This window comes from Phoca vitulina, unplaced genomic scaffold (assembly GCF_004348235.1).
Source record: "Phoca vitulina isolate PV1807 unplaced genomic scaffold, GSC_HSeal_1.0 scaffold1, whole genome shotgun sequence".
Classification (NCBI taxonomy): domain Eukaryota; kingdom Metazoa; phylum Chordata; class Mammalia; order Carnivora; family Phocidae; genus Phoca; species Phoca vitulina.
The window spans coordinates 32,340,050-32,353,772 of record NW_022589704.1 but is presented as its reverse complement, the minus strand read 5'-3'; the positions used below and the strand labels follow the sequence as shown (position 1 = coordinate 32,353,772).

The 13,723-nt window shown below is 35.8% G+C and overlaps 2 protein-coding genes across 4 annotated transcripts in view; one reads left to right on the top strand and one right to left on the bottom strand.

Moving 5' to 3' along the window:
- NBEAL1 (neurobeachin like 1) overlaps positions 1 to 13,723 on the top strand; it is a 179,402-nt gene that overhangs the window by 30,140 nt on the left and 135,539 nt on the right. For 2 of the 3 annotated variants that reach the window (XM_032404324.1, XM_032404314.1), the window contains exons 4-5: positions 4,558 to 4,639; positions 5,182 to 5,309. In XM_032404324.1, coding sequence (XP_032260215.1) covers positions 4,558 to 4,639; positions 5,182 to 5,309 — 210 coding nt within the window. Of the gene's footprint in view, positions 1 to 4,555; positions 4,640 to 5,181; positions 5,310 to 13,723 lie in introns of those variants that run through there. The other variant, XM_032404334.1, reaches the window with a different exon arrangement.
- LOC116632455 (60S ribosomal protein L36-like) lies at positions 5,317 to 9,345 on the bottom strand. Its single transcript, XM_032404472.1, has one exon. The coding sequence runs from the start codon at positions 8,442 to 8,444 to the stop codon at positions 8,100 to 8,102; it is 345 nt and encodes a 114-aa protein (XP_032260363.1). The 5' UTR covers positions 8,445 to 9,345; the 3' UTR covers positions 5,317 to 8,099.

Genomic DNA, 13,723 nt, shown 5'->3' with positions numbered 1-13,723 from the left:
CCTAAAAATGCCCTGTGCTCCATCTATTCATTTCTCTCGTGTCATGCCCAACCTCTGACAACCACTGATTTTTTTATTGTATTTATAGTGTTGCTTTTCCCAGAATGTCATATATGTGAAACCATACAGTATGTACTGTTTTCAGACTGACTTCTTTCACTTGGAAGAACCATGTCTTTATGTGGTTTGATAGTGCATATCTTTTTATCACTGAATAATAATACTCAGTTTATGAATGTGCCACAGTATGTGTCTTCATTTACCTAATGAAGGACATCTTGGTTACTTCTAGTTTTTGACAGTTACCAATATGGCTGCTATAAACATTTGTGTAGATTTTTGCATGGACATAAGTTTTCAGCTTGTTTGGGTATCACTCTGTCAGCACCTCCTCCCTTTCTCTGAGGCAGCACAATCGGATTTATTCTCCCAGTCCCTGTTCTGTTCCTTGGAGCCTACAAGGGGAGGTCTTCATGCCCTGTTGCTACTTCTCTAGGGAATGTGGGTATAAACCCAGGGTTGGGGGCCTCTCTCCTCACCCCCTCCCACCCAGTATCTTAGCCCCCTGCCCTCTAGCACAGCTTCTTTCTGCTCTTCTTTCATCTTTACCTGAGAAGCCATGTCCCTCGTGCTGTCTCTCACCTGTCCTACCTGTGCCCTGCCCTCCAGCTTGTATTTAAGTCCCTGGCATGCCCCCCACTCCCAGGTTCCCCTCTGTCATGTCATGCATTTTGCAAGGAAAAGCAACTTGGTAAAAGATGGAAAGGACAAAAAATAAATTTCCACTGGCCCTTAGGTGAGTGAAGGGTTTAGGCAAGGAAAAAAAATAAATAGAAAAATAATTCTCTTATGAACATGAATGTATAGATATGTCTGGTGAAGGTGAGGACACCTCAGTTCTTTAGGCTACATATCCAAAAGTGGACTTGCTGGATCAGATGATAACTGGAATCTTAAATTTTTGAGGAATTGCCATACTGTTTTTCATAGCAGTGGCTGCAACATTTTACATTCCCATCAGCAGTGCTTAGATGTTCCAGTTACTCCACATCCTTGCAAACACATGTTGTTTTCTGTTTGTTTGGGGTTTTTTGTTTTTTGTTTTTGTTTTGTTTTGTTTTGTTTGGAAGGGGAAGGACAAAGAGAGAGGAAGAGAGAGAATCTTAAGCAGGCTCCATGCCCAGCGTGGAGCCTGACATGGGGCTTGATCTCATGACCTGAGCCAAAATCAAGAATTGGACACTTAACCAACTAAGCCATCCAGGCACCCTGGGTTTTTTTTGTTTTTGTTTTTTTATAGTATCATCCTAATGGGTGTGAGGGGGTACTTCATTATAATTTTGATTTGCATTTCTCTAATGATTTTTGATGTTGAGCATCTTTTCATGTGCTTATTGGCCATTCATATAGTAGTTCTTTGGAGAAATGTCTATTCAAGTCTTTTGCCTGTTTTTGAATTGGGTTGATTTTTTTGGTTGTTGAGATTTAGGAACTCTCTTTATATTCTGAATATTAATCCCTTGTCAGATACATGATTTGCAAATATTTTCTCCCATTTTGTGAGTTGCCTTTTTACTCTAGTGATAGTGTCTTTTGATGCACAAAATTTTTAAATTTTCATGAAATCCAATTTGTCTATTTTTACTTTTGTTACCTATACCTTGGTATCATATCCAAGAAATCAAATCCAATGTCATGAAGCTCTTGTACTTTATTTTCTTCTAAGAGTTTTATTATTCTAGATCTTATATTTAGTTTCTTGATCCATTTGAGTTAATATTTGTATATGGTGTAAGGGTCCAGTTTCATTCTTTTGCATGTGGATATCCAGTTTTCCCAACATCACTTTTTGAAAAGACTTTCCTTTCCCCATCGGTTGGTGTCGGGACCCTTGTCAAAAGCATACATATGAAGATTTATTTCTGGTCTATTTTATCCCATTTGTCTATATGTCTTTCTTTATGCCAACATCACTGTTTGATTATTGACGCTTTGCACTAAGAAATAAAATCAGAAAATGTGAGTATTCCAGTTTGGTCTTCTTTTTCAAAATTGTTTTGGCTATTTGGGGTTCCTTGGGATTCCATATGAATTTTAGGATGGGTTTTTCCGTTTCTGCAGAAAACATTGAGATTTTGATAAGGATTGCATTGAATCTCTAGATTGCTTTGGGTAGTTTTGATATTTTAACGGTAAGATGTCCTTTGTGAACGTCACATGTGTTTATGTTTATGTCTTTTGAAATGACTTGCAGCAATTTTGTTTTGTTTTGTTTTCATTTTATAAGGCTTTCTCTTCCTTGGTTAAATTAATTCCTAAGTATTTTATTCTTAATGCTACTGTAAATGGAATTGTCTTCATGATAATTCTTTCTCATTATTTATTGTTTATGTATAGGAATGCACTTGATTCTGTGTGCTGATTTTTTTTATCCTAATACTTTGCTGAATTCATTTATTAATTCTTATGGTTTGTGTTTAATGTCTAGATCTAGATTTGCAAACAGATAAATTTTACCTCCTCTTTTCCAATTTAGATGCTTTTTCTTACCTACTTGCTTTGGTTAGAACTTCCAGTACTATATTGAATAGAAGCAGTAAAAGTAACCATCTTTGCCTTGTTCCTGTTCTTAGAAAAAAAGCTTTCGGTCTTTCACTATAGAATACGATGTCTCCTGTAGAATTTTTATATATGGCTTTTTATTATGTTGTAGTACTTTCATCCATGACCCTTTAAGTTCCCTGAAAGTTCCTTCAGCCAGAGAGCAAGGGGCTTGCAACAGTGGGGTGAGGTGCACTAACAATGGCTCCCACCTCTTTGTCTTCATTTCTTTGATCAGAAGCACAAATTCCTGATATTTGAAGAACAGGGTCCTTTTTGCCCACCCTGGTTCCTTTAACTTGTTAACAAGCGATTCTGGGAAGATGTGCAGAGCTGCCCACTACATGGGTGGTTGCTACTATGCTAATAATAGCTGAAATTTACCAAAATTATCGAACATTAACTGCAGTTTACTGTCCCATGTCTTCCCCTGGAAGTTGCCAGCATTCAGCACACTTCAGAGTTCCAGAATAAGTTATATCCAGCACAGTTGTTTTCTAGGTGTGGAGACATATGCCTAAGTGCTTCCTATTCTGCCATCTTCCTAGAATCCTCCATAGGGTCTTTGAATTTTACCTCTCCTTTACTTTTTCTTTTCTCAAAGAAGTCATGCCAGTCTGACTTCTTATATTAAGAACTGTTAATTCTTTTTTTTTTTTGAACTAGTCAAGTTTGTTTTTTATATTATTTAAAAAAATTTTTAATTAACATATAATGCATTATTTGTTTCAGGGGTACAGGGCTGTTAATTCTGTTATTTTTTGGGTTCTTTTAGCATTTGCTGTATTTTATTTTATTTTATTTTTTAATTTAAATTCAATTAATTAACATATAGCGTATTACTAGTTTCAGAGGTAGAGTTCAGTGATTCATCACTCTTATATAACACCCAGTGCTCATTACATCACTTGCCCTCCTTAATGTCCATCACCCAGTTACCCCATCTCCCACCCCATCCCCTCCAGGAACCCTCAGCTTGTTTCTTCTAATTAAGAGTCTCTTATGGTTTGTCTCCCTCTCTGATTTTGTCTTGTTTTTCCCTCCCTTCCCCTATGATCCTCTGTTTTGTTTCTTAAATTCCACATATGAGTGAGATCATTTGTTAATTGTCTTTCTCTGATTGACTTATTTCACTTAGCTTAACACCCTCTAGTTCCATCCATGTCGTTGCAAATGGGCATCTGCTGTATTTTAGATAAATAGTTTTTTTCAGTGTCACAGCGTCTCAGAAGAGAAAATTAATAGATTGTTTTATTATGTTAAGAAAAAGATAGGTGATATTAGATACAGGAAGTGTTAGCATTATGTGTCCTGCCTTGTCTTACAAAAATGGGATAAAAGTGAGGACCATATTTTAATTAAACATCACTTACTGACCCACTCACTGCTCTAAACAGCACATATACTGTGCCCTCATGGAGAATGTACAGGTGCTGGCTTTTCTATCAAGGCCTTTCAGTATAGTTGAGAAACACGTCTAGATAAGGGAACTGTAATTTCAAAGAGCAAAGTGAAAACTCTAAAACTGTACATGTGTTTTAATGGCAACAATATGTAGAAAAACCAAAGTAAGAATCTGCATACGAAAATAAAAACAAACCTGAGAAGAAATAATCCAAAATGTAAATAGTTGTGAACGGTTGGGTTGTAAGAATATTTTTGATTTTTGTTTCTCTTTTGTTTCTACTTTGTGATATTTTTCACTTTTTCTGTAATAAATAATTGCTAACCAGCATGTATTTCTTAAACATTCTGCTTAGAGTAGCTAAATGGTGGTTGAGGTGTGTTTCACATTCTTAGTGGAAAAACAGTTATATAACCATATTGATTTTAAGGCTTAATGAATGTCATTTATATTTCCTTTGCTAATATGTATTTTCAGAATTCGACCTGAATAAATGAGCATACATTTTTGTCACTGTTCATAAGTAATAAATATTCTTTTTTTCCTCACAGAAATCTATCTAATGTGGAAGAAATTGGGACTTGCTCATATATTAATCATGTCATCACTATGACAACACTTTATATTCAGCAAGTAGGTGAATTAATATATTCCTTTTGTTGCTTTACTGAGAGTAACTAGGTTTTACTTTTTTAAATATTATAGTAAAGTTAAATGTTTTTAGAGGATGTAATAATCGAGAAGTGAATTAAAATTTCCATTAGGTACTATATAGTTCAGACATCTTAAACATGTTATCTAAAAATAGAAAAGCAATTATTAATATATTTTATTTTAATTAAAAATTAAAGTGTTTTATAAATGGCTTTTTACAGTGACATACTTTGTCAATTTATATATTATATATATTACATATTATTTATCATCAAATATCCCTCTTATTGAAAACATATTTTTTTTTGCTATCCATTCGAAACTCTTCCTAGGCCATATTAAAATTTGAAGGATTATATTCAGTCCACTGACCCTTTAGACGCAATTGGAACATAGGTTTATTTGAATAAAAATGATTTATTAGATAATTAATGAAACATGTTGTCTTTTAATGATGTAGATATGTTATGCAGTTTAATATTTTTAACTAAATATAATTTTTTGTTTAACTTTACTTTCAGTTAAAAAGCAAAAAAAAAGAGAAGGAATTGGCAGATCAGACATCTATTGAAGAATTTGTGATCCATGCATTGGCGTTTTGTGAAAGTTTGTATGATCCATATCGGAATTGGAGGCATAGAATTTCAGGGTATGTCTTATATACCTTATAATGTTCATTTAAAACCTGAATGTCATAAATATATGTAATTCTTCAATGCAGGTCTTATTCTCTGTGAAAGAAATATGTAAGATGTGTGTAACACCCCTATCTTTATCTCTGACCTCTATCTATCTCTGTTGGAAGTAATGAATTAGTGAAAATTGCCACTTCCAGATAATAAATTTACTCTAAACTTTTATTTTGTAATGCTAATAATCTGATAGGAAAATTTCAAAGCACAGTAACATCAAGTGGAGTGTACATATTTTTCAAGGAAAGTTCTCTTTTTTTAAGCTCATTTCATAGGATGAAAATGATTTTAACAATATTTTGTCTGCTTTTAATTGTGGAGCTTGTGTCAGCTAGGGTCTGGTCAAGAAAACGGTAATCATACCAGGTATTTTAAAAAGATATAATTGAAGGAAATTGTTAAATAGGTATTAGAGAACTCAAAAAGCAAGTAGGGATAGTGATGTAATACAGAAATAGTGACTTCTGGAAGCAGCTACTTCCTTCGGGGTATGGGACAAGAGGAAGAGACTGGAGTTATCAGAGAAGAGGTCCTGCAGCTGGGTCTCAGACCTCTGATGAAAGAGCATTGCTTAGCTGTGCAGGTATCACTGAGCAGCCAGGAGCATAGGCTGGTGCTGGAATTGTCAAAAATAACCTGAAGACAAAGAACCAACTGTGAATGCTACAGTTAAGAACTGTTGGCTGGTAAAAAAAAATAAGGAATCACTTTCTTTTTACCCTTAGCCTTCAGGCTCCATTTAGTACGTACTATTGGTGAACCCAACAGTGGAGTACCTGGAAAAAGAGAAGTATAGTTTGCAGAGTGCTTGTCACAGCATGACAAAGCAGATAGAATATAGGATGATGGTTTTGCAGCTTAGTGACAGTAGTGTAATTACCAGTTCAGGGCTCACAGAGAAGAGTTTTGAACTCATATCTTTATTACCTGTGGGCACAGAAGAAGAAGAGTTGTATCATCAACTACAGTCAGATTGCTTGTTTAGGTCTCCCAAATCTGCTGTATTTTCAATTTCAAGATTTTTCCATTTTCATTTTTAATTTAACCCAACCTACTTATACCATTGCCACTTCCTGCAGCTTTTCACTGCTAAAATGTTTGATCTTTATAGGCTTTTCAGGTTTTTTAGGGTCTTATACCCTCACTTTGAGTAGCCACCATTAGATGATGGTGAAGAATTGATTAACTGAGAGAACATTTATGTAGACTATATGGTAATACTTTGTATGTTCTGTGTAGTGATATTTTATTGAAATAACACATCCTATAGTAAAAGTAAGAAGTAAAAAGTAGATGTAATAGGAACAAGTACTCTAGTTATTAAATATAACAATCCTGTCTACTTATTTATACACTGGCTTTCCTTTATACGTTGAGAGAAGTTGTCTTTATTAGGTTTCTCCATAGAAACAGAACCAGTAAGGTGTGTGTGTGTGTGTGTGTGTGTGTGTGTGTGTGTGTGTGTGCGCGCGCGCGCATGCATAAAACAAGCTTTATTATAAGCAGTTGCCTCATGTGATTTTAGAGGCGGACAAATCCAAATGTGGGATGTCAGGCTTATGACCCAGGAAAGCCAAAGTACAGTTACAGTCTGAAAGCTGGCAGATAGAAAGCCGATGTTCTAGTTCTAGTCCAAATGTAGTCAGGCTGGAGACCCAGAACTGATGATGCAGATGAAGTCCAAAGACAGTCTGCTGGAGAACTCCCCCTTGCTTAGAGAGGCCAATTTTTTTGTTCTATTCAGTCTTTCCACTGATTCATTGAGGCATTTTGTATAGGGTAATCTCCTTTATCCATATTTCACCAATTTAAATGTTAATCTCATCCAAAAACACCCTCCCAAGTTGACACATTAAATTAACCATCACATTGCCCTAATAATTTTCTTGACTGTTCATTAATGGAAAGGAACTAATGACCTTCTGAATGCTTCCTTTTCTCCCCTTCCCCACCACAGAAACAATACTGTTTTTCAAAGAAATATTGCAACTTGAACTAGGGTTAAAAGGTACTGTCTGGCAGGAGTCCTGCTTTAAAGAATAGATAAAAATAGTTTGTACTTATTATATCAAAATACCAACCTTAGCAGTACCTAGCTTTTGGTTATAGTGCACTTACATTGTTGGGAATTCATGACTCTGAAATTTTTGTCAAGTAAACAGTTCTTTTACAAACAGTTTACTTAGTATTGAATACTTCCTTTTCAATTGAGCTTTAATATGTCTTTTCCCAGAGAGAAAGTACTTTGAATTTTCCTTGGCAAAGATGGTTTATCAGTCAGGATAAGACAGATGATGTTGCAATAACAAACAAGGGGTTAGAATAACAAAGGTTTATTTCTTGTTCATGCTGTCTGCCATCGTTGGCAGGAAGCCCTCAGTCATGACAGTCACTCAAGATCCTAAGCTGACAGAGGAGCAGGCATCTAAGGTTTTGCTAGTTACCACATGAGAGAAAAGAAAGCTCTGAAATGTCTCACATTAGCAATTTAATGCTCTCGTCTGGTCATGACACATCTTATTTTCATTCAGAACTCATTGGTCAGAATTAGTCCCACATCCCCATCTACCACAGTGAAACCAAGAAGTTCTACTTTGACTAGAAGGGGTAGACATGGAAATAATTGGCAGACTGCGCTGTCACTACCTTTTGCCTCTGCCTGAGCACTACTCATGACTCTGAAGATTGAAAGAGGCACATAACAGTGTTCCATTTGTAGCCTTTCTACTCATTTATCACTTTGGTTCTCAAATAATCAATGTTCTATTTTTTTTCCCCCCAAAAGGCTTATAATATACAGAGGGGAGGGGTTCCTTCTTGGCTGCTGCTTTCCTCATTGCTGCCAGGACATTGCTTAACTCCTCTTTCCTCTTGGCATGGAGGTGTGTTTCCACATCTTTCTTGATGAACTTGAGGGCACCCTTGTCCTTGGAGACCTTGAGCAGCTCCATGGCATACTGCTCATATGGGGTGAAGCCCCGCACCTCTTGGATCCTGCCGTGCATGAACTTGGTGTGCCTCAGCTTGCTCACATTCTTTGTCACCTTGTGGCCCTTGTTGAGGCCCATGGCCATAGGGTCGTGGAGAGCCATAGCTGCTGCTCCTCCATGGCTCCCTTGGTGGAAGCCGGTGTTCTCTTTTGACACCGATGCTAGAGATTTCTTAAGGAAATTATATCCCTTCCTTTCACTCTTGCTACTTCCCCATGCTCCACCTCAGATCTGTCAGTAATGGCAAATCTAAGATAATGTTTTAAATTTTGAAACAATGACAAATAGTTTTTCTTTATAGACAGCAAGACATATATACAAAGAGGCACATGAGAACAGTCTGAAAATGACAGGGGAGAGGTTTTAAAGGAATCTTAATAAGAACAAAATGAATTTAAAAGTTGGGGGAATGAGAGAAGATATAAAAAAGTAGATCTGACAACAAATTAATACCAATAAAATTGGCAAATGAAAACAAAAAACAAGTTTTGAGAACCAAAAACAGGAAGATATTTAAATGCTATAGTATAGAAAGAGAATTCTACATATATAAAGTGGCAACAGGAAGAGGAACAAAGAGTAGAGGATGAGTGGTGGCATTTCATGAGTGTGTGTAATATATATGCCAGGAATTATGCTGGAAGCTTTCCTATTATCTCTAATAGGCATAACAATTTTGCTGGTAATAGTAGGAACTGCTTCAGAGGTAAACAGTAAAGCAAGGGTTCAGACTTGGGTGTCTTTGACTTTGATAGGGAAATGAAACATACTACAAATAAATCATGGAATTAGGAAACATCTATAGCTCATGGGAGACCTATACAAGGGAGCGATAGCAATAACTTATACCTTATATGTTAATCTAATTCTGAAGTTAAGTGAAAATATGGAATGTATATATTTTCTTACATATTATTTGTTTTTGTTGCTTACCCAAACGACTAAAACAGATTAGAACAAATGTAAGTTAGCATTATTCCAAATACAGAGCCATTTAAAAGTATATTTCTTGGGGCGCCTGGGTGGCTCAGTTGGTTAAGTGTCCAACTCTGGGTTTCAGCTCAGGTCGTGATCTAAGCTGCGATCGATCCCTGTGTTGGGCTCTGTGCTCAGTCTGTGGTGGGGTCTGCTGGAGGATTCTCTCTCTCCCTCCCCCTGCTCGCATGCTGTTGCTCTCTCAAATAAACAAATCTTTAAAAAAAAAATAAAAGTATATTTCTTATTTGATGAAATACATAGATTTTTTTCATATCTCCGTATGTAATTTGATATAATGAATAGATTTGATTAATCTATTAGCTCAATTTTAATTCTGTTTGTAGCATCTTACATATTTAGAAAGCTTTTCTCAAGTGGAACTAAAATAGATGTAGGGAAAGAATTCTTTCCTGAAAAGGCCTTATCATTCAAGCATTTATTTAAAAATATATTTATTGAGTTTCTACTTTGTACCCAATATAAGTACAGTAGGAATCATTATCTGCCCAAAGAGGAAAAACAAGTTAGACTAAGTTGTCTAACTGGGGCTCCTGGGGCTCCTTCTGGCCAAATCTAGGACAATGTATATATGAAAATAATTAATTGCCATAAAGAATTATAAACTGGGCCACCTGGGTAGCTCAGTCAGTAGAGCATATGACTCTTGATCTCAGGGTCCTGAGTTTGTGCTCCACACTGGGTGTAGAGTTTACTTTAAAAAAAAAATAGAATTATAAACCATGGGGGGGAAAAAGGAATTAATGAGTCCATACTCGTGATAGGTGATAGATAGATAGATAGGTGGGTGGATGGATAGATGGATGGATGGATGGATGGATAGATAGATAGATAGATAGATAAAGGCAAAAGAGAGGACCCTTGCTTATAATAGAAGTCGAAGTGCCAATTAGTAAATGTAGAAGGAGTGTTGGAAGAAAATCAGCATTTTACAGAAATTATAGGAAAGGTATGGATCAGGATGGCTAAATCTAGGGAAAGTTTTGGCAAAGGGCGTATTTTTTGCATGGTTTTAAAATGTTTCCCCACAGATTCTTTATTCATTGCAAAGGAAAAATTAGTAATTATTTTGTATAGTACTGAATAGTACATTGACTAGATGATCAAAATTAGCATCAGTGAGAAGCAGATGGACATCTTTGCCTCCAACTGTGATGCTCTAAGAAGGACACATATTGCTTTTATAGTATTCTACCAAGAATGCATAATATAAATTTCGTTGTATGGAAACATCAAGCAAACCCAAAATGAAGACTATTTTAATGAATAAAAGGAAGGAGTGTGGGACAACATTCTTTAAGAATATCATAAAGGCTGTAGAAATGTTTCAGATTGAGAGAGGGAAAAGAGATATGACAGCTAAATGTAATATCTGGACAGGAAGCTGTACTGAGAGGGGGAGAAAATGCTGTAAAGGATACTAATGGGTCAATTAACAAAATGGGATTATGTATGGTAGATAAATGTTTTATATTAGTGTTAAATGTATTAAAATTTATAATTATGCTGTTATTGTGTAAGACCATATCCCTATTCTTAGCAGGTATTCACTAAAGTATTTAGAAGTAATATGCCAGAATATACATAATTTCCCTTTAAATGTTCTGGAAAATGTTATATGTGTGAATGCATGTATATATAACTATGTGTGCACTGTATAATATGGGGAGAGAGTGAACAAATGATGAAGTGTTTGGGATAAAATTTTAACAATGAACCTGGGTAAGATATATTTGAAGTTCTTTATACAATTTTTATTCTTGCAACTTTTGCAAGAGCTTGACTTTATTTCCAGATTAAAAGTTTACTGGAAATAGTTATGTCCTAGGCATGATGGCAGCACAAAAAAGAAGCACAAAATAATTGACCAAGGGACATGAACTTAGAAAACTAGATGCGAACACATTTTACAGCCCTCAGAAGTTGGTATAGGTATGTATTAGCCTCTGCTAGGTGCCACATGCTTGACCCAAATATCAGATAATAATGCAACAAGGAAGTATGCTGTGATTTAAAAATGGTACAAGACTAACTTCATTTTTAGCTATTCTGTCTTACCCTATTACAAATGTGTAGTGTAAACTACTTATGTTTTAATGTTTGTGTTACATAGAATAGTTTTCACCCCTCTTATTCATGTTAGTATATTAAATTTTACTACAACAATATTGGTAATTTTTTAAAATTTTTTTATTTTATTAAGATTTCATTTATTTATTAGAGCCGAGAGAGAGAGAGAGAGAACACAGCAGGGAGAGGGAGCAGACCCCTTGCTGAACCAGAGAGCCTCATGTGGGACTCAATCTCAGGACCCTGGGATCATGACCTGAGCCGAAGGCTCAGTCTTAACCGACTGAGCCACCCAGGCACCCAGGCATTTTTTTTTTAATCATTTTTTTTTTAAGATTTTATTTATTTGAGAGAGAGGGAGACCACAAGCAGGGGGAGTGGCAGAGGGAAAGGGAGAAGCAGGCTCCCTGGTTGGGGCTTGATCCCAGGACCCCAGGATCATGACCTGGGCCAAAGGCAGATGCTTAACTGACTGAGCCACCCAGGTGCCCCATAATGGGAATTATTTATGTTCATATGTTACATCTAATACATGGCCTTTAGAATAAGTCATTATTCACAAATTGCAGGAGTACATTTTCACTATGTTACTAAAGTGAGAACGCTTATTGTTTGTAGCACAGGATATTTGGATAGGATATATCCAATCTATTGGTTCATACTATAACTTATAATATATGTGCCAAATATAAACAATGTAAATAATCTCATGGAAAAACCTAACTGAAAGCTAAATCGTCCTTTTAAAATTAATTTTTCTACGACATTACTGAATTCTTTTAAAGGCGTGACTGAATTTTTAATTTGAAACTCCAGTAATGTTTGTATTCTCTTAAAGGCATAAAAAATCTCAATACTGGTCTTAATTAAATAGATCCAATAATATTCTAGGATATTATGTTTGAATTTAAAATAAATACACAATATGGTAATTCTTCTGCCTTCTCCACAATGGAAATAGACACAGATTTGGGGGCACCTGGGTGGCTCAGTTGGTTAAGCATATGCCTTCGACTCAGGTCATGATCCTAGGGTCCTGGGATTGAGTCCCGCATCACGCTCTCCACTCAGTGGGGAGCCAGCTTTTCCCTTGCCTGCAGCTCCCCATGCTTTTGCGCATGCACTCTCTCTGTCACATAAATAAATAAAATCTTAAAAAAAAAAAGGAAATAGACACAGATTTGGAAAGCATTGTATTAGCAAATGGTGTCTAATACAATTTCTAGTGAATCTGGCTATTAGATCTGGATCTTAGAACTCTTTATTCTGTCATTACTGAGCAGCTGTGTCTATCTTACTTGACTTATTCTGTGGCCAATTGACTTTTCTTTCTAGCTTTAAATATAAGGAAAATAATTTTAATATCTCAATTATGGTTGTTAAAAAGAAGTCAACTTAATCCATTGCTTTATCAGTAGATCATATTTAGACATACAGAATTTCTTTGTGGCTGTTTTTCAAATATTTTCCTTTTTTGTTGGCTTTATCTAACAATGTTAGGAATTTTTTCAGGACACAAAAAAAGTGTCTGAGTTCTTTGTTTTTTGTTTAATTTTCTGCAGTCAACTGGTCAGATATATCATTTTAACAATAGCTTTTATTCCCCAATCCCCACACTACCATGCCCATTTAGGAGACTCATTTTGTGTTGAATTGAAATGATCTTGGTAAAAGCACATGCTATATGTGTTGGCCTTGCCAAAGTCTGTAGAAATATTTCAGCCATCAAAACTACTGGAATTGTCATTAAAAACAAAAATAATTCCCTGGGCACCTGGTGGCTCAGTCGGTTAAGCATCTGCATTCAGCTCAGGTCATGATCCCAGGGTTCTGGGATCGAGCCCCACATCAGGCTCCCTGAAACAGGGAGCCTGCTTCTCCCTCTCCCTCTGCCCTTCTCCCCCAACTTGTGCTCGCTTGCTCTCTCTTTCTGTCAAATAAAAAATAAAATCCTTAAAAAAAAAAAAAAATCCCAGCGCATACTAGATCTACATTAATTTAAAATGGAGGAAGGCAGTGGAATGGATTCTTTGTGTCCAGATAAAATTTCAGAAAGTGGCAAAGAGTGGCCTGATTTCTGATGAATTTCATTTGCCCTGTAGTAATAAGGTACAGCCTTAGGTGTCAAATTAGCAGTACTGCTGAACAAATAATCTTACAGATTGGAAATTTTAAATGCCTAGTTCCTTTTTTCTGTTTCTAGTTCTTTGGAGACTTAACCTGGCTGCTATGTTTCACCATTAAGCATTTAAATTTTTTTTGCTTAATTCAAAAGAAGAAATCCTTTGATTGGTGAGCATTTAAATTATAGGTTA